This window comes from Geotrypetes seraphini, chromosome 6 (assembly GCF_902459505.1).
Source record: "Geotrypetes seraphini chromosome 6, aGeoSer1.1, whole genome shotgun sequence".
Classification (NCBI taxonomy): Eukaryota; Metazoa; Chordata; class Amphibia; order Gymnophiona; family Dermophiidae; genus Geotrypetes; species Geotrypetes seraphini.
Window position 1 is genome coordinate 250,540,952 of NC_047089.1, and position 22,425 is coordinate 250,563,376.

The 22,425-nt window shown below is 46.1% G+C and overlaps 1 protein-coding gene across 2 annotated transcripts in view; it reads left to right on the forward strand.

Moving 5' to 3' along the window:
- Window positions 1–22,425, forward strand: part of LOC117362746 (amine oxidase [flavin-containing] A-like) — a 147,449-nt gene that overhangs the window by 80,150 nt on the left and 44,874 nt on the right. For both annotated transcript variants that reach the window (XM_033949651.1, XM_033949650.1), the window contains exons 2-5: window positions 3,041–3,135; window positions 11,871–12,008; window positions 18,260–18,364; window positions 21,596–21,687. In XM_033949651.1, coding sequence (XP_033805542.1) covers window positions 3,041–3,135; window positions 11,871–12,008; window positions 18,260–18,364; window positions 21,596–21,687 — 430 coding nt within the window. The remainder of the gene's footprint in view (window positions 1–3,040; window positions 3,136–11,870; window positions 12,009–18,259; window positions 18,365–21,595; window positions 21,688–22,425) is intronic.

Below are 22,425 nucleotides of genomic sequence, written 5' to 3' on the forward strand. Positions count from 1 at the left end.
ATTACAAAAGGAGTTATCTGGCCATTTCCAGAGGAATTGAAGAGTAGAGCGGGTTGCTTCAGAGAATTGGCCGAATCTTGCGGTGTTAGTTTGTCTTCAAGGATTTCTTGAATAGCATGGTTTTCATTTCTTTTCTGAACGATTTGTAGTTTGGGATCGTTATCGGTAAATTGGAGAGCTGGTAGTCTAGTTTTGTTTCTTGTGTGGCTAGAAGGCCATTGTACAGGTTTTTTTTTTCGTTTTACGTCTCTGATTGGGGGATGCGTGTACGGTTTGTGGGTTCTCCTATGTCTGGTTGTGGTAGTTTGGATTGGGCGGTTGTTTAGGTAGACTGAGGTTGTCTCTGTTTATGGTTTTAAATAGTAGGCAGTAGAATTTGAATAGTATTCTTGCTTGTATTGGGAGCCAGTGTGAGTTGATGTGGTCGTGTTTCCTCAGTGAATATATAAGTCTTAGCGCTGTGTTTTGAACTGTGGTCGTGTGATGTGGTCGTGTTTCCTCAGTGAATATATAAGTCTTAGCGCTGTGTTTTGAACTGTTTGTAGTTGTTTTATCATGGTTGCAGGGCACGGGAGACAGAGAATGTTGCAGTAGTCTAGAAGACCTAGGACTAGGGACTGGTCCAAGAGCTGGAATACAGCCACTCTAACTCTGAGGCTATTTCTCCACTTTTAATATAGAGTATAGATGAAATATGGTAGATTAGTTAACTATACAGGTGGGGGATATAGTATATTGTTCTTTTTTCAATGAAATTAATATTTCTAGTGGTAAATTTATTGAAAGTATATTAATTTCTAGTTGCTTTTGAGAAGAACTGAGGCCAGTTACTGGGCAGACTTGCACGGCCTCTGCCCTGCATATGGCAATTTGGTTTGGGATGGGCTGGAGGGGTCTTTGACGGAAACTCCAGTAATTTTGAACGTGAGGACAGTGCCCGTCACAGGTGTTAAAACCATATTCAATGCTGGGCCATTTCCGGTGTCCGTCATTGACAATCAGAGTTTTCCAACATCGATTTTTCACTCCGCCAAAAATTACAAGGACTAGGGGGGCCACTCGATGAAGTTACAGGGAAATACTTTTAAAACCAATTGGAGGAAATTTTTTTCACTCGGAGAATAGTTAAGCTCTGGAACGCGTTGCCAGAGGATGTGGTAAGAGCGGATAGCGTAGCTGGTTTTAAGAAAGGTTTGGACAAGTTCCTGGAGGAAAAGTCCATAGTCTGTTTTTGAGAAAGGACATGGGGAAGCCACTTCTTGCCCTGGATCGGTAGCATGGAATGTTGCTACTCTTTGGAATTCTAGAATCTTGTTACTCTCTGGGATTCCGGAATCTTACTATTTTAGGATTCTGAATGGAATGTTGTTACTCCTTGGGTTTTGGCCAGGTACTAGTGACCTGGATTGGCCACCGTGAGAATGAGCTACTGGGCTTGATGGACCATTGGTCTGACCCAGTAAGGCTATTCTTGTGTTCTTATGACTAATGCATGGCCCAGGCATCTGGGGAACTGGGTTCAATTCCCAATGCAGCTCCTTGTAACCCTGGGCAAGTCACTTAATCTTTCAATGGCTAGGGTTATCAGACGTCCGGATTTCCCTGGACATGTGCTCCTTTTCAAGGACATGTCCGGGGGCCCAGATGACTTTTTAAAACCCAGCACTTTGGGTTTTGAAAAGCTTCCTCGAAATCACGTCAGGTAGCGGGACTGGGGCGTAATGGGGCGGGGATGGGTAGAACTGAGCGGGCCTGGGAGCAGGTCTAGGGGGTCCAGATTTTACTACAGTAAAATCTTGTAACCCTACCATTGGCCAAAGTACAAAAATTTAGATTGTGATCCCACTAGAAACAGGGAAGTTACCTGCATCCAATAAAACGTAAACCATTTTGATTGTTCCACAGAAAGGCAGTATATCAAATCTTGTTACCCAATATTTAAGCGTGTCACATGCAGGTTGGAGAATGTTCTAGATAGTAGTGGTGGAAAACTGGAACGCTCTTCCGGAGGCTGTTAAAGGGGAAAACACCCTCCAGGGATTCAAGACAAAGTTAGACAAGTTCCTGCTGAACCGGAAAGTACGCGGGTAGGGCTAGTCTCAGCTAGGGCACTGGTCTTTGACCTGGGGGCCACCATGTGAGCGGACTGCTGGGCGCGATGGACCACTGGTCTGACCCAGCAGTGGCAACTCTTATGTTCTCATGTCACATGCTCCACCTCAGGGCACCCACAAAAAAAAAACAGCACAAAGGCCTGAAGAACTCGGACTAATTCTTTATTCACAAGACCCGACACTGTCGGTGTTTCGGCTGAAAGCCTGCATCAGGGGTCTCTGAAATAATAAATGTCAAAATTAATCAATTGCATGAGAACACATATAAACATTTATCTCGTCTCGCATTCAGCTGTGTTAATCAGTTTTATTTTATTTTTCTTTCCAGCTTATGATTTATCTTTAATCTTATCTATTGTTTTGCCTTTTGTCTTTGTTTTGTTCTATTTCTATCATTTAAATTTCTCCAGAATTCTACTGTTCAACGGCTCCCCCTTCTGCTTCTATTCCTTTCTCTCCTCTCTTCTACCTTCCAAAGTATTTAGATCAATGCTGTCTTGTTAAAATGTTTATTTTATTTTTATTTTTCCTCTAACTCTACTTTTCACTTCTCTATTACCCTCCAGGTACTTTAGTTAGATTGTGAGCCTTCGGGACAGTAAGGGAATTTTTCAAGTACCTTTCTTATTTCTAATCTTAATGTATATTTTCTGTAAACCGCTTAGAACCTAACGGATGTAGCGGTATATAAGAAATAAATTACATTACATTAATCAACATTTTAAAAACCTGATAGATCAGTTTAAAAATCAACGTACAACATATTCAAAATAAATATTATATATAACATCTAAAAACAATGACTAAAATATGCTAATAAAAAATGCATATATGGAATATATTTTACCTGGGTGGTTGATGAAGTCATGACTGTGACACGTTTTCAGCGATGCTCAAGTATTGAATGTTTTCCATTGGTCCTCCAGGTCTCTCGGCTGCCAAGTTACTGGTAGAGTCAGGACTGAGTGTTGTGGTCTTGGAGGCTCGGGACAGGGTTGGAGGAAGGACCTTCACCATCAGGGTAAGTTTGCTGAATCTGATAGATGCACATTGGCTTCCAGTTAATCATCGGATAACGTACAAACTCTGTCTGCTTGTTTTTAAATCTCTTCTCCATAAGACCCCAGCATTCATATTTAAACATTTAATTCCTTATCATTCAAATAGAACTCTGAGGTCTAATGAGCAAAACCTATTAACCATTCCATCACTTAAAATTATTAACACTAGACATCAATTTATTTTTTCAGTAACTGCTCCTCAAACTTGGAACGATCTTCCCATTTACCTGCGGAATGAGCAGGATTTAGGAAAATTTAAAAGCAATTTGAAAACATTTCTTTTTAAAGATGCTTTTAATTACCGTAAATAGTTTTTAATTTGGTGATGTTCTTGTACTGTGTTAAGCTACGAGTTAACTGATTTCCCTAATGTATTTTTCCTTTGTTTTCCTTTTCTTTATCAATTGTATTTCTAACCCTTATCCTACCCTATGTCATGAATATACAATATTATGTATTAGTTTTTACCCAATGTTAGTATTTAAAGTTTGTTTTGTACTGTATTGTCCTTATTTGATTTTATTTAATATGTTCATCGCTTAGAATTTGATTAAGCGATTAATCAAGAAAAATAATAAACTTGAAACTTGAAACTTGTTGCCATACAAATGTACAAGCACGATGCCCATTGGTGTGCGACCAGGGCTTTCAGTGGATTCAGTGAATCCCCAGCTCTAAAGCCCTGCATTTTTTTTTTTTTTTTCTTGTTTACTTTTTTCTTGATGCAGTTTGATTGGTTGAGCAACTTCTGTCTGGATGGATGGATGGATAGGGGAGTGGAGTGGAGTAGAAGGGAAGGGCAGAGGGAGGGAGGAGATGGTACAATGGATAGAAGGGAAGATACGGGGAATAGAGATAAGGTGAATTAACATTTTATGGGCCATAAAAATCAGGACACATGGCCCCACCCTATTCCACAACGGCGCCGCCCTGTTCCGCCTCTGGCTCCGCCCATTTGACCCCGGCCCTTCCCAGTTCAGCCTCCATCTGCGCATGCTCAGATGCCCTCCAGAGGCAGCTGGAGCTCATTGGGGCTTTCCAAAACCCAGAGAAACTGTCGGGTTTTGGAAAGTCCATCCGGGACCCCAGACAGTCCTCTAAAAAGAGGACATGTTAGGGTTCCCGCCTCCAGCCAGGGTGTGCCGGGAACAGTCTTCCTGATCTGTCATGCTCTCTTTCTGACTATACTGAAGCCTGGCCCTAAAAATCACTTGGTAAAGGTTGATTTTAATTGTTAAGCACTGGCTCTGTGCGATCTTAAGTCTTCTTGATTTTAACCTTTTAACAGCACTTGGTTTTCTCTGTGCCTTTAAGAGAGACTACGGGGCTCACTTATACACATAAAGTGCCATTGTAACCTATGGAACCTTATGGGGCTCATAATCGAAACAGAAAAATGTCTAAAAACCGGCCTAAATCGGCATTTCGACGATCAGTAACAAAAGTCGTCCAAGTGCCGATAATCGAACAAGGTTTTAGACGTATTTAAAAACGACTTATGCCTTCACAGTGCTGCTAAAAGGGGTGTTTCAGGAGGAGTGGTGAGGGCGGGATGTGGGCGGGACGTGGGCCGTCCTAGACGTAGTCCTACTGCATGTATACCCAAAGGTTTTACAACACTGCCTAGACGGAACTTGGATGTTGTGATTTAGTCTTAGACCATCTTAAACCAGGCCTAAGTCCACAAAACGTATCCAAAGCGACCCGATAAGCACTGCAGACACAAAGTACAGACTAGAGAGTTGCGCGGGGACAGAAAACCTCCCTGCCCTTAACTGCGAATCTAAATTACCTTATTACAGCTGCTGTAAGAAGATAATTTAGATTCGCGGCTACAGGGCAGGGAGGATTGTCGGACCGGGGCTGTTGTCGGTCGGTCGGGGAAGTGCCACAAAAGTAAGGGGACCTGGCCGGCTGTGCTGCAACCGGGGCGGGGTGTGGCGGGGCGGACCGCCCCCTCCCTTGGTAGCCACTCGAACCGCGAAGCTACTCTCCTCCTTACCTGCACTGCCTGCAGCACAGAGCCAAACGGAAGTCTTCCCGACGTCAGCGCTGACGTCGGAGGGAGGGAGGGCTTTGTTTAAGCCCTCCCTCCCCTCCGACGTCAGCGCTGACGTCAGGAAGACTTCCGTTCGGCTCTGTGCTGCAAGCAGAGAAGGTAGGGAGAAGAGCCGCGCGACTGAGTACATCCAGCCCCGCAGGAACCCCGCGACCCTCGGAGGCGTCCCCACGGGATCCTCGCGACCCTAGGGGGCATCCCCACGGGATCCCTGCGACCCTAGGGGCGTCCCCACGGGATCCCCGTGACCCAAAGGGGGAACCCGCGGGATGCCCGCGGGTCTCCCGTCGTCCCCGTTCCCGTGCAGCTCTCTAGTACAGACCCCCACACACAGCCCCAGTGATCACTGACCCCCCCCCATAAAAAATGTAATAACAACTTTACATATCTGCCTCCAGAACATCAGCACCTGGCAGCCTGGTATAGGAAAGCCTAGTAGAGCTGCACAGAGGTGGCTTAAGTGGTCTTGGGGAAGGTTAGTGAACCATGGAGTGGCCCATAAGACACTCTAATCACTGCATTCATGGTGAAACATGTGCACCCCTCAAAAAAAAAAACCAAACCCTTTTGTACTGCCATATAAGTGGCTCCTGCAGCCATAAGGGCTATTGGGGTGGTAGATAGGTGGGTCTAGTAGATTCTGGGGGTGTTTTGAGGGGTTCACCAAGACCTATAAGGGAGCGGTAGTGAGATGTGTATGTGGCACCCTTTTTGTGAAGTGCCCCGTAAGGTGCCCCACTACTCTGTTGCCATGTCTGGGTGTCCAGTCCCTTACTTTTCTGGCCCCTCCCATGCCCAAAAGGTCTTCTTTCTAAGCGTTTTTGAGTTGGACAAATTTTTGGTCGAAAATGGGGAATAAAGATGGACGACTTAGCGGTCTGGACGATCAGACGGATGGACGTACAGTTGGACAATTTTCGAAGAAAAAAAAAAATGCTGGACGGATTTTTGAAAATGGACCTTTTCCCATGTCCGATTTTGGACGACTTGTGAGTTAGGCCAAAACGGACTTAGACCTTTCTTTTGATTATGCCCCTCTATGTGTCTAAGTGATTTGGAAACTTCTCCGCCATATGCTATAGTAATGGTAGAAATCTATTGTCCAGTCCTAGGGGCCCTTTACTTTAACTGGCCTTGAATTTTAAAAGGACAGCAAAGGCTGGAATGACGCAAACTGACTTGCGGTTGGGGCTTTTTTTTTTCCTGAAGCAGATTCTGACTAGAGAATGACACGGTGACAAAATACATCACCATCCCCGTCCCCGCGGATAACCGCGGGAAACCATCTTCATGTCATTCTTTAAGGAGAGAGGGAAGAATCAGAGTATGAATGGCCACAACCACTGACCCGCAAGCTTTGCTTTGAAGAATGCTGGTGTAGAAGGACTGAGGTCGAGATAGACACTGAAGAATGACAGTCTCTGGTCTCCAGAGCAGATATTGTGATGTCATAATGCCTCATTCCACCAGTGCCTAAGAGCCAGTCACATCAGTGATGTCACAATGGCTTCATTATCCTTGGCTCACATAAGAATCAGAGTATGAATGGCCACAACCACTGACCCGCAAGCTTTGATTTGAAGAATGCTGGTGTAGAAGGACCGAGGTTGAAATAGACACTAGAAAATGACATGGGATTATTTCCCGCGGTTATCTGTGGGGACGAGAACGGTGACGAATTTTGTCACCGTGTCATTCTCTAATTCTGACCGATCCCTGAGAATTCGGCCTCGACAGCAGGAAGAGAAGTGGAAGCCTGATTTTTTTTTTCCCTGCAGCGTGCTTTTCTAAGACTTTGGTAGTATATAACAGTACTTAATAGAGCCACGGGGAGTCCTGGCGAGAGCTCACACAGGCTGTGCAAAGGGTCTCGGACAGTTAATCCCCTAAAACAAACAGTTGATTCACGGTAGCTCCCCTGCCCGCTCTGTGAACCTGGAGCATGGGTTCAGACCTTTAAACCAGGAAACGAGGAGACCCAGGCCAAGATTTGCTCAGGGATTTCATGCATGATGAGGTCTCTTAAAATGCTGTTTTATCTGGCAGATCTCGCCTGAATTTATCCAGAAATGATTTCCTTGCGCTCCGACGAACACTGAAAGCTGCTTCGGTGCTGTTTGGGGAGCGAAGGAAAAAAAAAATAGGAGGCCCGGAGAAGGTGGCTGGCAGACCAGGGAGAAGGCCGCACATTAACCCCATCCCCCGCACACCTTTTACAAAGCCACGCTAGCGGCTACCATTACGGTAACTGCTCCGAAGCCCGTAGAAATCTAAAGGGCCTCGGGGATTTTGCCTTGCGGCAGTTGCTAACACAACTTTGTAAAAGGAGGAGATTATTTTTATCAGTATTGCCCAGAACGGTGCCGGGACAAAGGCGCGCGCAGACAACTGAGCGCAGTGCGGAGGTGCGCGCCGAAGAAAATGACTGTTTTAAAGAGCTCCGACGGGGGGTGTGGGGGGAACCCCCCCCACACTTTCCTTTATACAGATCGCGCCGCGTTGTGGGGGCGTTGTGGGGGGTTTGGGGATTGTAACCCCCCACATTTTACTGAAAACTTCACTTTTTCCCTAAAAAAACAGGGAAACAGTTAAGTTTCCAATATAATGAGGGAGGTTACAACCCCCCCAAACCCCCCACAACGCCGCCGCGATCTGTATTAAGTAAACTGGGGGGGTTCCCCAACAAAACCCCCCGTCGGAGCCCCTAAAAACACTCTTTTTCTTCGGCGCGAGCTTCCGTCTTGCGCTCAGTTGTCGGCGCGCGCCTTTGTCTTTGGCGGTTTTGTCTATGAACCGCCCAGAACAGAGGTGAGCGTCTTATTCCTGTAGCAATTCTCGGGTGCTGTGAGACGCACGGAATGCAGTGACAATAGTAACCTTGTAAATGACGGCAGACAAGGACCCGAACGGTCCATCCAGTCGGCCCATTAGTTATTCTCATTAAAAATACCTGATAAAATGAACTTGTCTCTTCTTTGATATTTCTGGGTCAAAGGCCTAGATTCACTAACACTAGCGACTCAGTCGCTGTTGGCCGATTCTCTGGCCGATTTGCCAACTGCGATTGATTTACGGAGGCGCAAATCATTTACGTGCAAACTCCCCGACTCAGTCGCTCAGTGAGCGATTGAGTCGGGGCAGAGCCCTGACAGTAGTGACAGGAAAAGTAGCCTCCTGTCACTGCTGTCAGGGCTTTTTCCCCCATTTTTTTTTTTTTTATGGTACAGAATTACTGCCCATTAAAAAATTTAGACCCCCCCCCACAACCCCCCCCATTGCTGCCGACGCCCCCCCCCCCCACCTGTAAAATCCACTTGGTATTGTCCTAGCTTCCAACTGCTGAAGTTGCCATCTAATCAAGCCATTATGACATCACAATCTCAGCCCTAGAATGTTGCGACTCTTTGGGTTTCTGCCAGGTACTTGGGACCCGGATTGGCTAATGTTAGAAGAAGGATACTGGGCTTGATGGACCTTCAGTCTGTCCCAGTGTGGCAACTTTTATGTTCTTATGTGAGCCGAGTATAGGACAATCAAGCCATTATGACATCACTGATGAGTTTGACTCTTAGGCATTGGTGGAATGAGGCATTATGACATCACAATCTCAGCTCTGGAATGTTGCTACTCTTTGGGTTTCTGCCAGGTAACATAGTAAATGACAGCAGATAAAGACCATAAGTTATTCTCATTAAAAATACATGATTAGATTAACTTGTCTCTTCTTTGATGTTTCTGGGCCATAGAGTAAAGTCCACCTGGTGTTGTCCTAGGTTCCAACTGCTGAAGTTGCCATCTGAGCTCACTCCAGCCTATCCAACCATCCTGTTGTTTGCAGGATATCTACCGTAAAGTCTGGCCAGTAACGTCCTCATGTTCCAAGTTAGTGGAGTTCCCGCTGATGCCCTCCCCAGTCCATCCTACACCGAATCATCGTATACGGGACACAGACCGTACAAGTCTGTCCAATACCGGCCTTAGTTCTTTAATTTATGCCATTTGTTTTCTAATTAGAGATCCTCTGTGATTATCCCATGCTTTTTTGAATTCCATCACCATTTTCCTTTCCACCACCTCCCTCGGGAGGGCATTCCAGGCATCCACCACCCTCTCCGTGAAGAAGAATTTCCTAACATTGCTTCTAAGTCTTTCTCCCTCAAATTAATGCCCTCTAGTTTTACCATTTTTTTCTTCTCTGGAAAAGATTTGGCTCTATATTAATGCCTTTCAAGTATTTCAACGTCTGTATCAGATCTCCCCTGTCCCTCCTCTCCCCCAAAGTAGAGATATTTAGGTCTCTTCTCATGCTTCTTTTGGTTCGCCTTCCTCTGGACCGCTTCAAGTCTTTTTATATCCTTCACCAGATAAGGCCTCCAAAACTGAACACAATACTCCAAGTGTGGCCTCACCAACAACCTATAGAAGGGCATCAACACCTCCCTTCTTCTGCTGGTTACTCCTCTTTCCACACAGCCTAGTTCTGGCTACAGCCACTGCCTGATCACACTGTTTAGGAGATGGTACTTACAGATGTCTCTTTCTTTTTTGGTTCTCTTTTGCTAGTTTCATAATTCTTTATTAGCAATCAGAGAGGCAAAAGGAATTAAGTTTCACAATAAGAATGAAACATCGATCAGAGACTGCAGAAAAGCTCTAATGGAAATTAAAGGGTCCTTGTTATTAAGTTGCAGAAAGAGCGGCCTTAGCCCGCCCTGGACAGGTAGCATGGAATGTTGCTACTGTTTGGGATTCTAGAATCTTGTTACTCTCTGGGATTCCGGAATCTTGCTATTCTTTGAGATTCTGAATGGAATGTTGCTACTCCTTGGGATTCCGGAATCTTGTTACTCTGGGGATTCCGGAATCTTGTTACTCTCTAGGGCTCTGGAACCTTGCTATTCTTTGAGATGCTGGAATGTTGCTACTCTTTGGGTTTGGACCAGGTACTAGTGACCTGGACTGGCCACCTTGAGAACGGGCTATCTGGGCTTGATGGACCTTTGGTCTGATCCAGCAAGGCTATTATGTGCTTATGTCTGTCCCGCTCGTTAAGGCAATATTTATCACAGCTGTAAAATGGCAAATTTTCTAATTTTTGTTTTTTATTGATGGCCCCTGGCATAGAGGTTCCACGGTGATGATGTGCCACGAGGATCTGCAGTTCACAGTTTTTGGTTTATACACAAGTGCTCGTGCAAAATCAGGAAATGATATTTCATTGCTCTTTTTCTTAATTCTCTGGTTCTTCAACTCCAGCTGAGTTTCGAATTACATCATCAGGGAGACTCCAAATAAATTGAACCTAATTTTACTTCAGCTGAATCTAAATTGCCGTTGTCAGCAGCACGCCTTGCTTGCACTATTTAGCCCAGAAGCACCCTCTCTCTACCCCCCATGACATGGCCCTTCAAAAAAAATTACCCCCACCCCCACCTTTACAAAGCCCCAAAGCCCTTTAAATCCCTATGTGCTTCAGGGCAGTTACCACAGCGGCCTGCGCTGTCGGGATTTGTAAAAGGAGGGGGTTCATGAATGGTTAGTGCGCATAGATTTGACAGCTATGGTAGGACGCCTGAGCTCACCCCCCTGGCACGCCACTGTAAGCCGTGTTGTATGTATGCATTGGCGTAGCGAGAGTAGGAGACATGCTCTCCTCTCCATCCTTTCCCCTCGCTCCTTCCACACGAACCCCCTTCCCTCTACTCTTTCTATGCCAACCCCTCCTACTCCTTCTGCATCCCCCATGCTACACTTGGGCCCTCTCTTTCTACCCCTGTACTTTTTAAAATCTTCGCCAGCACGACCCATTCCTCCAGCCTGCTACTCTCACTGGCTTTCCCTCTAATGTCACTTCCAGGCCCCGCAACTTCCTCTTCCCCCCCCCCCCCGCAGCCCTCTAAACATCGCCTTGCATACTGGTAGCGACAGCACAGAAGACCGCTTTTGGCCAGCCCCGGATCTTCCCTCTGCCATGATGGACACAGCAGAGGGAAGACCCAGCACTGGTCAAAAGCAGCGTGCTGTATGGTCGCTATCAGTACGCAAGATAATGTTTAAGGACTGCGGGGGAAAGAGGAGGGGGGAGCAATACCGAATTGGGGGCTGGAGACAGAAGGGGAGAAATGCTGAATCAAGGAGAGGGGAGAAAGCTTCAACTTTGGAGGCGGGGCGCTGCCGTCAAAGTTGGTTCAGGGTGCTGTAACCCTTTGAGCCAGCCCTGCTTCTGTGTTGTTTGCTCACTCTGGGGGTGAGAATTAGCACAGCGGGGTTGCTCTTCCCAGAATTGCAGTAACTTGGCAAGGAATGAGATTTCAGGGCAGGGAATTCACTCTAGCACAGGAGGGCCGCAATCCAGTCGGGTTTTCAGGATTTCCCCAATGAATACGCATGAGATCTATTAGCATACCATGAAAGCAGTGCATGCAAATAGATCTCATGCATATTCATTGGGGAAATCCTGAAAACCCGACTGGATTGCGGCCCTCGAGGAGGGACTTTGACACCCCTGCTCTAGCACAAAGAAAAATTCGAGAGAGTTGTGCTGTTGTAATGGCTTTGGGGCAGATTAAATCGTCAAGGAAAGACAGGGCTACTGAGGAGTAGAGCTTTCTAACTCTTTCCCCTTTTCTCCCACAGAACAAGGAAGTTAAATATGTGGACGTGGGCGGAGCCTATGTGGGTCCCACCCAAAACCGTATCCTGCGAGTGGCCAAGGAGCTGGGTGTGCAAACGTACAAAGTGTATGTTGAAGGCAATTTCCTGAACCACGTGAAGGTGAGAAAGCCTCGTCTGCCCTGGGCTGTCCGTCTTTATCAAACAGAACAGAAGAAAGACAAGTTCTGTCCTCCCACTCCCCACAAATCATTTGTCTCCATATCTTACATTTCTATTTCTTCCATTATTTTCTGCATACCTCCCTCTTTGGGTATTTAAGTTCTAGGTCAGGGGTGTTAAAGATCCGCCTCATGGGCCGCAATCCAGGATTTCCCCAATGACTGTGCATGAGATCTATTAGCATACAATGAAAGCAGTGCATGCAAATAGATCTCATGCATATTTATTGTGGATATCCTGAAAACCTGACCTGGCTCCAGCTCTCAAGGATCGGAATTGCCTACTCCTGCCCTAGAGCAGGGGTGTCAAAGTCCCTCCTCGAGGGCCACAATCCAGTTGGGTTGTCAGGATTTCCCCGATGAATATGCATGAGATCTATTAGCATACAATGAAAGCAGTGCATGCAAATAGATCTCATGCATATTCATTGAGGAAATCCTGAAAACCCGACTGATTGATCTCGAGGAGGGACTTTGACACCCCCTGCTCTAGGTCAGTGGTTCCCAACCCTGTCCTGGAGGAACACCAGGCCAATTGGGTTTTCAGGCTAGCCCTAATGAATATGCATGAAGCAAATTTGCATGCCTATCACTTCCATCATATGCAAATCTCTCTCATGCATATTCATTAGGGCAAAGCCTGAAAACCCGATTGGCCTGGTGTTCCTCCAGGACAGGGTTGGGAATCACTGCTCTAGGTGATTCATGTTTTCCATGCTGGCCTAGGCCAGGGGTGGGCAATTTCGGTCCGCGAGAGCAGGAGCCAGGTCAGGTTTTCAGGATGTCCACAATGAATATGTATGAGATGGATTTGCACTGCCTCCTTGAGATGCAAATCTATCTCATGCATATTTATTGTCTATATCATGAAAACCTGACCTGGCTCCGGCTCTCGAGTACCGGAATTGCCTACCCCTGGCCTAGCTGTAAATGGAAGCTCTTCTAACACTCAAGTTCTTGGATTCTAATACCAGTGGGGGTCACCCCTCCAGTAGCGGTCCTTTTGTGAGGATACAGGCTGCAGGGTAACGCAAAACCACTTTATTATAAACAGATTTTACACCTCTTAGTCAGCTGTAATGCTCTGTTTTAGAAAGTTCAGTCATTCGCACGCGGGACTTTGGTGCGCCGACAATGCAGCATTACCTCAGCGTGCCGCCTAAAAAGTGATTTTTAAAGAGCTCCGATGCGGGGTGTGAGTGGTGAACCCCCCCAGTTTACTTCATACTCTTTGCACTGCCCTGGGGAGGGGATTGGGGGAGGGGGGTGGAACCCTCCATTATAGAGTAAACTTAACTTTTTCCTGATTTTTTAAGGAAAAAGCTAAGTTTTCTCTATAATGTGGGAGGTTGCACCCCCCCCCCCCAACGGCAGTGCAAAGAGTATGAAGTAAAGTGGAAGGTTCCCTCCCACACCCCCCGTCGTAGCTCTTTAAAAGTAACTTTTTAGGTGGCGAGCTGGGGTCTTGCGCCGAATTGTATGCGCTGCAATGTCAGCGCGCCGAAGTCTTGCGTGCTTTTGTCCCGTCACCGTTTTAGGAACATAACCCACTGCAAATTGCTAGGTAATTTCCCTGGAAAGGAATCCATCACTCTATGAGCGTCGGGAGCAGCGCGGGCCATTCAGCGCGGCTCCCCGCGCTACGAACTGCTAGCGCAGTTTAATAGAAGAGGCGCTAAGTGGAATGGAACCAGTAGATGTGAATTGTTTGTTTACTCTGCAAAAATACAAGGGCGAGGGCAGACATGGGCAACTCCGGTCTTCGACGGGCCGGAATCCAGTCGGGTTTTCAGGATTTCCCCAATAAATATGCATGAGATCTATTAGCATACAATGAAAGCAGTGCATGCAAATAGATCTCATGCATATTCATTGGGTAAATCCAGAAAACCCAACTGGATTCCGGCCCCTCGAGGACCGGAGTTGTCTATGTCTGGTCTAGGGGGTACACAATGAAGCTACTAAGTAGTACATTTAGAACAGGGGTCTCAAAGTCCCTCCTCGAGGGCCGCAATCCAGTCGGGTTTTCAGGATTTCCCCAATGAATATGCATGAGATCTATTTGCATGCACTGCTTTCATTGTATGCTAATAGATCTCATGCATATTTATTGAGGAAATTCTGAAAATCCGACTGGATTGCGGCCCTCGAGGAGGGACTTTGAGACCCCTGATTTAGAACAAATCAGAGGCAATGTTTCTTCATTCATTGTGTAATTAAACTCTGGAATTCATTGCCAGAGAATGTGGTAAAAGTAGTAAGCTTAGCAGGGTTAAAAAAAAAAAAAGCCTTGGACAACTTCCTACAAGAAAAGCCCAGAAGCCATTATTTGAATAGACTTGGGAAAATCCACTGCTTATTCTTGTTTTATTCTTTTGGGATCTAGCTAGGGACTTGTGGCCTGGGTTGACCACCGTTGGAAACAGGATACGGGACTTGATGGAACTTCGGGACACTGCCTTAACTTATTCTTCAGCTGAAACAATAGCTTCCCTCTGCCTCTTTTCACCCAGAAATTATTTTACTATAGGAAGGGTCAGTCATAAGGAAAAACCGTCTGCCTTACAGCGATCAGTGCTTTCGAGAACTTTTCTCTTGTCGGAGAATTCTGAGTTTTTACAGTAGCTCATTATTTGTAAAAGAAACACCCAAAGACCTCAAAAGAAATATATGTATTCCCAAAGAAAACACATTTTTGTAGTTCTGCTGAAGGCGAAAAGCCAACTGCGCTGTCACTTGGCAAACAATCCTTCAGTATAAACAGAGCTCCTGGCACTGGAGAAAGCTTAAATAAACTTGGAACTGCCTCAGTTCCTCTCAGAGCTGCATCTGCAAGTTTGTGGCCTGGCAATAGGAAAAGAGAAACCAGCATTTCAGGAGTGAATGAACCAGGAGATCGGAAGGGGGAGAAGCGGGTGGTGTGGCTTAGGGGGCAATGTACACCATCTTCTGCCTCCCTTAATGCCGGGTCTTCTGTTCCGCTACTGCCTTCGCCGTTCAGGGCGGATTCCAAAAACGAGAGACCAGATTAGGGTTACCAAGACATCTGAGAAATCCCGGACATGTCTTCTTTTCACAGGGACCGTCCAGGGGCTCGGACGGACTTTCCAAAACACGGCCGTTTGTCTGGTTTTGGAAAATCCCCAACGCGCTCCAGCTGCATCTGGAGGGCCTCTGAGCATGTGCGGATGATTTCACACACACCCGTGCATGCTCCGGGCCCTCCAGACGTGGCTGGAGCTCGTCGGGGGAAGAAGAGAGGAATAGAGAATGACACGGGGAAAAAATTTTCCCCGTCCCTGCTCATTTTCCCGTCCTGTCCCAGCAAGGTTTTGTTTTCCCCCCTGTTCGGCATTTTCTAAGAATCAACTGAAACTCGAGGTACAACTATACAATGGGAGGGATGTTATTGAATAAGAGTACCCAGGAAAGGGACTTGGGGGTAATGGTGGACATGACAATGAAGCCGTCGGCACAGTGCGCAGCGGCCGCTAAGAGAGCGAATAGAATGCTTGGTATAATCAAAAAGGGTATTACAGCCAGAACGAAAGAAGTTATCCTGCCGTTGTATCGGGCGATGGTGCGCCCGCATTTGGAGTACTGCGTCCAATATTGGTCGCCGTATCTTAAGAAGGATATGGCGTTAGTCGAGAGGGTTCAAAGGAGAGCAACACGTCTGATAATAGGTATGGAAAACCTGTCATATTCTGAGAGATTGGAGAAGCTGGGTCTCTTTTCCCTGGAGAAGAGGAGACTTAGAGGGGATATGATAGAGACTTACAAGATCATGAAGGGCATAGAGAGAGTAGAGAGGGACAGAAAGAGAGAGAGAAAGGGAGACAGAGAGAAATAGAGAGAGAGAGAGAAAGGGAGAGACAGAAATAGAGAGAGGGAGAGAAAGGGAGAGAGAGAGAAAGATTGGAGAAACTGAGTCTCTTTTCCCTGGAGAAGAGGTGACTTAGAGGGAATATGATAGAGACTTACAAGATCATGAAGGGCATAGAGAGAGTGGAGAGGGACAGATTCTTCAAACTTTCGAATAATAAAAGAACAAGAGGGCATTCAGAAAAGTTGAAAGGGGACAGATTCAAAACGAATGCTAGGAAGTTCTTCTTTACCCAACGTGTGGTGGATACCTGGAATGCACTTCCAGAGAGAGTAATAGGGCAGAGTACGGTACTGGGGTTCAAGAAAGGATTGGACAAATTCCTACTGGAAATGGGGATAGAGGGGTATAGATAGAAGATTACTGCACAGGTCCTGGACCTGTTGGGCCATCGCGTGAGCGGACTGCTGAGCACGATGGACCTCAGGTCTGACCCAGCAGAGGCATTGCTTATGTTCTTATGTTCTTATGGGAGAGGAGGAGATAGTGGATGCTGCGGAAGGGCCATTTGGCCTTTATCTGCCATCATGTTTCTATGTTACTAAAGTTCTGTGACATCACAATGCAGGTTGAAAGAGCCTTAGCCAATAGGAAGAGGAGATGCAAATGTTAAGAGCCTTAGCCAATGCGCTTCCAGAGAACCTAATAGGGCAGAGTACGGTACTGGGGTTCAAGAAAGGATTGGACAATTTCCTGCTGGAAATGGGGATAGAGGGGTAGAGATAGAAGATTACTGCACAGGTCCTGGACCTGTTGGGCCGCCGCGTGAGCGGACTGCTGGGCACGATGGACCTCGGGTCTGACCCAGCAGAGGCGTTTCTTATGTTCTTAACTGGAGGGATCATTTCAATGTTGGAAACTGCTAGAACGCTCGCTAAAGCCGGAGAAAATCCCTTTTGATAATCTGTCGCTAAACTGCGTACAGGCTAAGCCGCCAGAAAAGAGTTCAGCGTTAAAGTTTTGAGAATCTGGGCCTTAGAGATCATATTTTCCTTAAGATCACAAGTGAAATACGTTTAAAGGAAACGAGCTTAGAATTGAAAGCAAAGTGAATCTGTCAATGGCGGCTGATCCCCTTTCAGAGCAGGCCATTGTAACCATTTTCACATGTGCTAAGCACACATTAGGGCTTAATGCCTTGCAGTAGATAATCCTCCATGGCCTCTTACATGAACTTAGGGGTATAAGATCAAAGGAAAGACATAGAAACATGATGGCAGATAAAGGCCAAATGGCCCATCTAGTCTGCCCATCCGCAGTAATCATTCTGTCTTTCTCTCTCTGAGAGATCGCACGTGCCTATCCCAGGCCCTCATAGAAACACGACTGCAGATAAAGGATAAAGTTATTATTTATGTAAATCATTTGTAGACAGCTTAGTATCTATGTGGTTTTCAATAGCAGACATTCATAAAATTTTCATAAAACATATTAACATACAAAAACAAATAATAATCTCTATTATCTTATATGATGGCAATATATCAAGTTCCTGGAAGAAAAGTCCATAGTCTGTTATTGAGACAAACATGGGGGAAGCCACTGCTTGCCCTGGGATCTCTAGCATGGAATCTTGCTAACATTTGGGTTCTGGAATCCTGCTACTCTTTGGGGATTCTGCATGGAAGGTTGTTACTATCTGGTGTTCCAGAATCTTGCTTCTCTTTGAGATTCTGGAATCCTGCTGCTCATTTGGGATTCCACATGGAATGCTGCTACTATTTGGGGTTCTGGAATGTTGCTACACCATGGGTTTTGCCCCGGTACTAGTGACCTAGATTGGCTACCTTGAGAACGGGCTACTGGGCTTGATGGACCATTGGTCTGACCCAGTATGGCTGTTCTTATGTTTTTATAGGACAGTCAAGCCATTGTGACATCACTGCTGAGGTTGGCTGTTAGGCATTGATAGAATGAGGCATTATGACATCACAATCTCAGCTCTGGAATGTTGCTCTCATTGGGGTTCCAGAATCTTGTTATTCTTTAGGATTGTGAATGGAATGTTGCTACTCCTTGGGTTTTGACCAGGTACTAGTGACCTGGATTGGCCACCGTGAGAACGGGCTACTGGGCTTGATGGACCATTGGTCTGACCCAGTATGGCTGTTCTTATGTTCTTATGTAAGCAGCAGAAAGATTTCAACCTTGGTTCCCCTTGCTCCCAGCCCACGGCTCTAATTCTTATGCATCTGTTCCACTCTCTCATGTCAGGCCAATGACAAAGAATGCATCTGTGTGTCCCAAAAAGAAGTTCCTCTTTCCTAACTTGTTTTCGTAACTGGTTACCCTCATCTTTGTTTCAGGGAAAATCCTCCCCATTCCAGGGGGCTTTCCCACCCGTTTGGAATCCACTGGCGTATCTGGACTTCAATAACCTCTGGAGAACAATCGATCAGATGGGTGAAGAGGTAAGCTGTTGTTGCAGCTATCTGAATTCCTAGAGGTGCCATGTCAGCACAGGTTTGGGGTTTTTTTAATGCTCTGTATTGATAAATCTGAAATGGTATCATCATTTTTTTTTAATTCAATTTTCTATACCGTTCTTCCAGGGGAGCTGAAAACGGTTTACATTAAATTATTCAGGTACTCAAGCATTTTTCCCTCTCACAATCTATCTTATGTCCCTGGGGCAATGGGGGGATTAAGTGACTTGCCCAGGGTCACAAGCGTGGGTTTGAACCCACAACCCCAGGGTGCTGAGGATGTAGCTTTAACCACTGTGCCACACACTCCCCCAAAATAGACTTGAACCCTCAGCCTCTTCTCTTGGAGCAGTATCAGCCCTACTCCTTAGTTGAGGCTTGAACCCTTAACCTCCTGTTACTAACCCAGCACAATCATGGCACTATCATCAGGAAGAGTCAACTGGTACGATCATTTTTCTTATCAGGCTGTTTAGATGTGGAAGAGTCTTCCATTAGAAATAAGAAGCCTAGATTCGTATATTATTTTTTAGTAAAGTTTTAAAAATCTACTTTTTTGATAAATGCTATTCTTGATATTTTAAGTCTTTTAGATATATGGGCTCCCCTTAATGTAGGGGTTTTCTTGTTGTAATCCACTTTAAATGAATTGACAAATAGCAGAATATAAGATTAATGATTAGATTAGATTAGTAGCTGTTCTAATTAGCCTTAAAAATGTGGATTTTGGTTGGAGTAACAATAAGTAATGTAGTGGGCAAATGCACAACAGACGAAGATTCAATGCCCGACAACATGATGCACGACCTACTCCTGCTGGAGCGCTGGTCTAAGACATGGCAACTCAACTTCAATGCCAAAAAATGCAAAATTATGCACCTGGGCAGCCAAAATCCATGCAAGTCTTATACCCTTAATGGCAAGATCCTAGCAAAAACGGTAGCAGAACGAGACTTGGGGGTAATCGTCAGTGAGGACATGAAGTCTGCCAATCAAGTGGAGCAGGCTTCATCCAAGGCAAGACAAATAATGGGTTGCATACGAAGGGGTTTCGTCAGCCGTAAGGAGGAAGTCATTATGCCATTGTATAGATCCATGGTGAGGCCCCACCTGGAATACTGTGTGCAATTTTGGAGGCCACATTATCGCAAGGATGTGCTGAGACTGGAGTCGGTGCAGAGAATGGCCACCCGGATGGTCTCGGGACTCAAGGATCTACCATACGAAAAAAGGCTTGACAAATTACAGCTATACTCGCTCGAGGAGCGCAGAGAGAGGGGAGACATGATCGAGACGTTCAAGTATCTTACGGGCCGCATCGAGGCGGAGGAAGATATCTTCTTTTTCAAGGGTCCCACGACAACAAGAGGGCATCCGTTGAAAATCTGGGGCGGGAAACTACGAGGTGACACCAGGAAATTCTTTTTCACTGAAAGAGTGGTTGATCGCTGGAATAGTCTTCCACTACAGGTGATTGAGGCCAGCAGCGTGCCCGATTTTAAGGCCAAATGGGATAGACACGTGGGATCTATTCACAGAGAAAGATAGGGGAGGGACATTAGGGTGGGCAGACTAGATGGGCCGTGGCCCTTATCTGCCGTCTATTTCTATGTTTCTATGTTTCTTCCCTTTCCTTAGTGGTAATTCTCATCCCTTGCCACTAGAGGGGGATCATTGTGGATATGAAGGTGGTCCATGTTTAAATCCTGACAGAAACCTTGATTAAAACAGGGCGGCCCAGCCCCTCTCCAAGTGCAGCTTCCCATATGTGTCCCCTTGCATTGTAGAGAACTGCAAGGAGGCATACCCTCCAGGGTTTCAAGACAAAGTTGGACAAGTTTATGCTAAACTGGTGAGACTGGACTCATTTGGACCACTGGTCTGACCCAGCAGCGGCAATTCTTATGTTCTTATGTAGTTATATGCATAACTTACAGAACACTTGGCCTAGAAGCGGAGTTTCGGTGGGGGAGTTATAAAATTGTACTGGAGGTGAGGCGCGGCCAAGTGGTAGAGCTGCTGCCTTAGCACCCTGAGGTTGTGGGATCAAATCCCAGCGATGCTCCTTGTGACCCAGGACAAGTCACTTAATCCTAGGGTTACCATATGGCTCCAGGAAAAAGGAGGACGGATTGAGTCATCCGGGTTTTACTTCCATTGCTTTGAAAAGAAGTAAAACCCAGACGTCTCAATCTGTCCTACTTACTTCCATTGAAAGCAATGGAAGTAAAACCCGGATGTCTTAATCCGTCCTCCTTTTTATGGAGCCATATCGTAACCCTACTTAATTCTCCATTGCTCCAGGTGGAAAATAAGTCCTTGAATATATGTAAACCACTTTGGATGTGTAACTACAAAAAAGCAGTAAAGTCCCATTCCCTATTCCCCTCCTCCCTCCCAGGTTACCGGATTTTCCGTATGTAAAATCTGGACTCATAGACCCGCCCCCCCAAGCCTGCCCAGTTCCACCTTCACCACGCCCCCAGCCCTGCCCCCTCAGCCTGCTTGTTTCGGTTGGGAAGGCCTCCGCACATGCACGGAAGCCCTTCCCGATGCGATCTGCTTTTCAAAACCCGAACAAAGTGCCATCTGGATGCTCGGACATGCTCTCTAAAAAAAGAACATGTCCAGGTAAATCTGGACACCGGTGTCAGGTCAAAAGCGCGCAGACAACTGAGCGCAACGCGGAGGCACGCGTCGAAGAAAATGACTGTTTTAAAGGGCTCCCACTTTACTTTATACAGATCGCGCCTCGTTGTGGGGGCGTTGTGGGGGGTTTGGGGGGTTGTAACCCCGCACATTTTACTGAAAACTTCACTTTTTCCCTAAAAAACAGGGAAACATTTAAGTTTCCAGTATAATGAGGGCGCTTACAACCCCCCCAAATCCCCCACAACACCGCCGCGATCTGTATTAAGTAAAGTGGGGAGGTCCCCCAACAAAACCCTCCGTCGGAGCCCCTAAAAACACTCTTTTTCTTCGGCGCGCGCTTCCGTCTTGCGCTCAGGTGTCGGCGCGCGCCTTTGTCTTCGGCGGTTTTGTTTATGAACCCTGGACACCTGTAACCCTATTCCCCCCCCCCACACACACACACGCTACCACTCAGAAGGAAGGACCACTACACAGAGACCAGCTATAGTTGAGCTGGAAAACCAGAATTGACTGGAGAACCCCAAAAAGAATGAGTCCGTTTTGATGCCATGATTTTGGTTCTAGATCCCCGTGGACGCCCCCTGGGAGGCTCCTCACGCTGCCGAATGGGACAAGTTGTCAATGAAGGATTTCATCCACCACGTTTGCTGGACCAGGTAAAAGGACCTTATCCATTTCAAGTTCATAAAAACAATGAATCAAAACTACTTTGCTTTCCCTCTTCTGTCTTGTGAAAAGCACTTGAGGTCTTTCGGAACATGAAGTGTTCCCATGGATGGGTTTAGGTCGGGGGAGTCAAATAGCCAAATTGCATTTGATTTTCACATGTAAGTTTGTCCTTTACCTGGGCAGTGGGTGGGCTCCCTTTGAAAGCCGACTGCGGTGTCTCTAATAAACCTGTGTCCCAAGAATGGTTTTCACCTTCTGTTTTGTTACTGGATCAAGTGGGCATGATCAGACCCAGTGTTGTAATATTACAACATCACATTTAAGGCTACAAAATAAACCCTCCCCCATTTTTTTTCTTTTTAAAACTTCATGTACATTACTAATAGAACCTATTGTTCAGTTCTGCAACACCATTGGATGGTTGAATGTGTAAATAGGTCTGTTTATCTGGCCATGAAGTCATACAACCCTGTTGCCTGCTTTGGAGTAATGATGTCCATTCCCTCTGCACACCACTGGAGTACTTTCAGAAGTTTGTGACAGAAGATATGATCAACGCTCTGGCAGATAACACAAATCAGTATAGTTTTCAGAAGAAAGGATCATCTATAAACACAAACACAAAGGAAATAGAGCAGATGATTGGCATGTATCTGAAGATGGGTCTTGTCCAAATGCCTGGAGTCCGTATGTACTGGGAAGCAGACACAAGATACAGTCCTGTC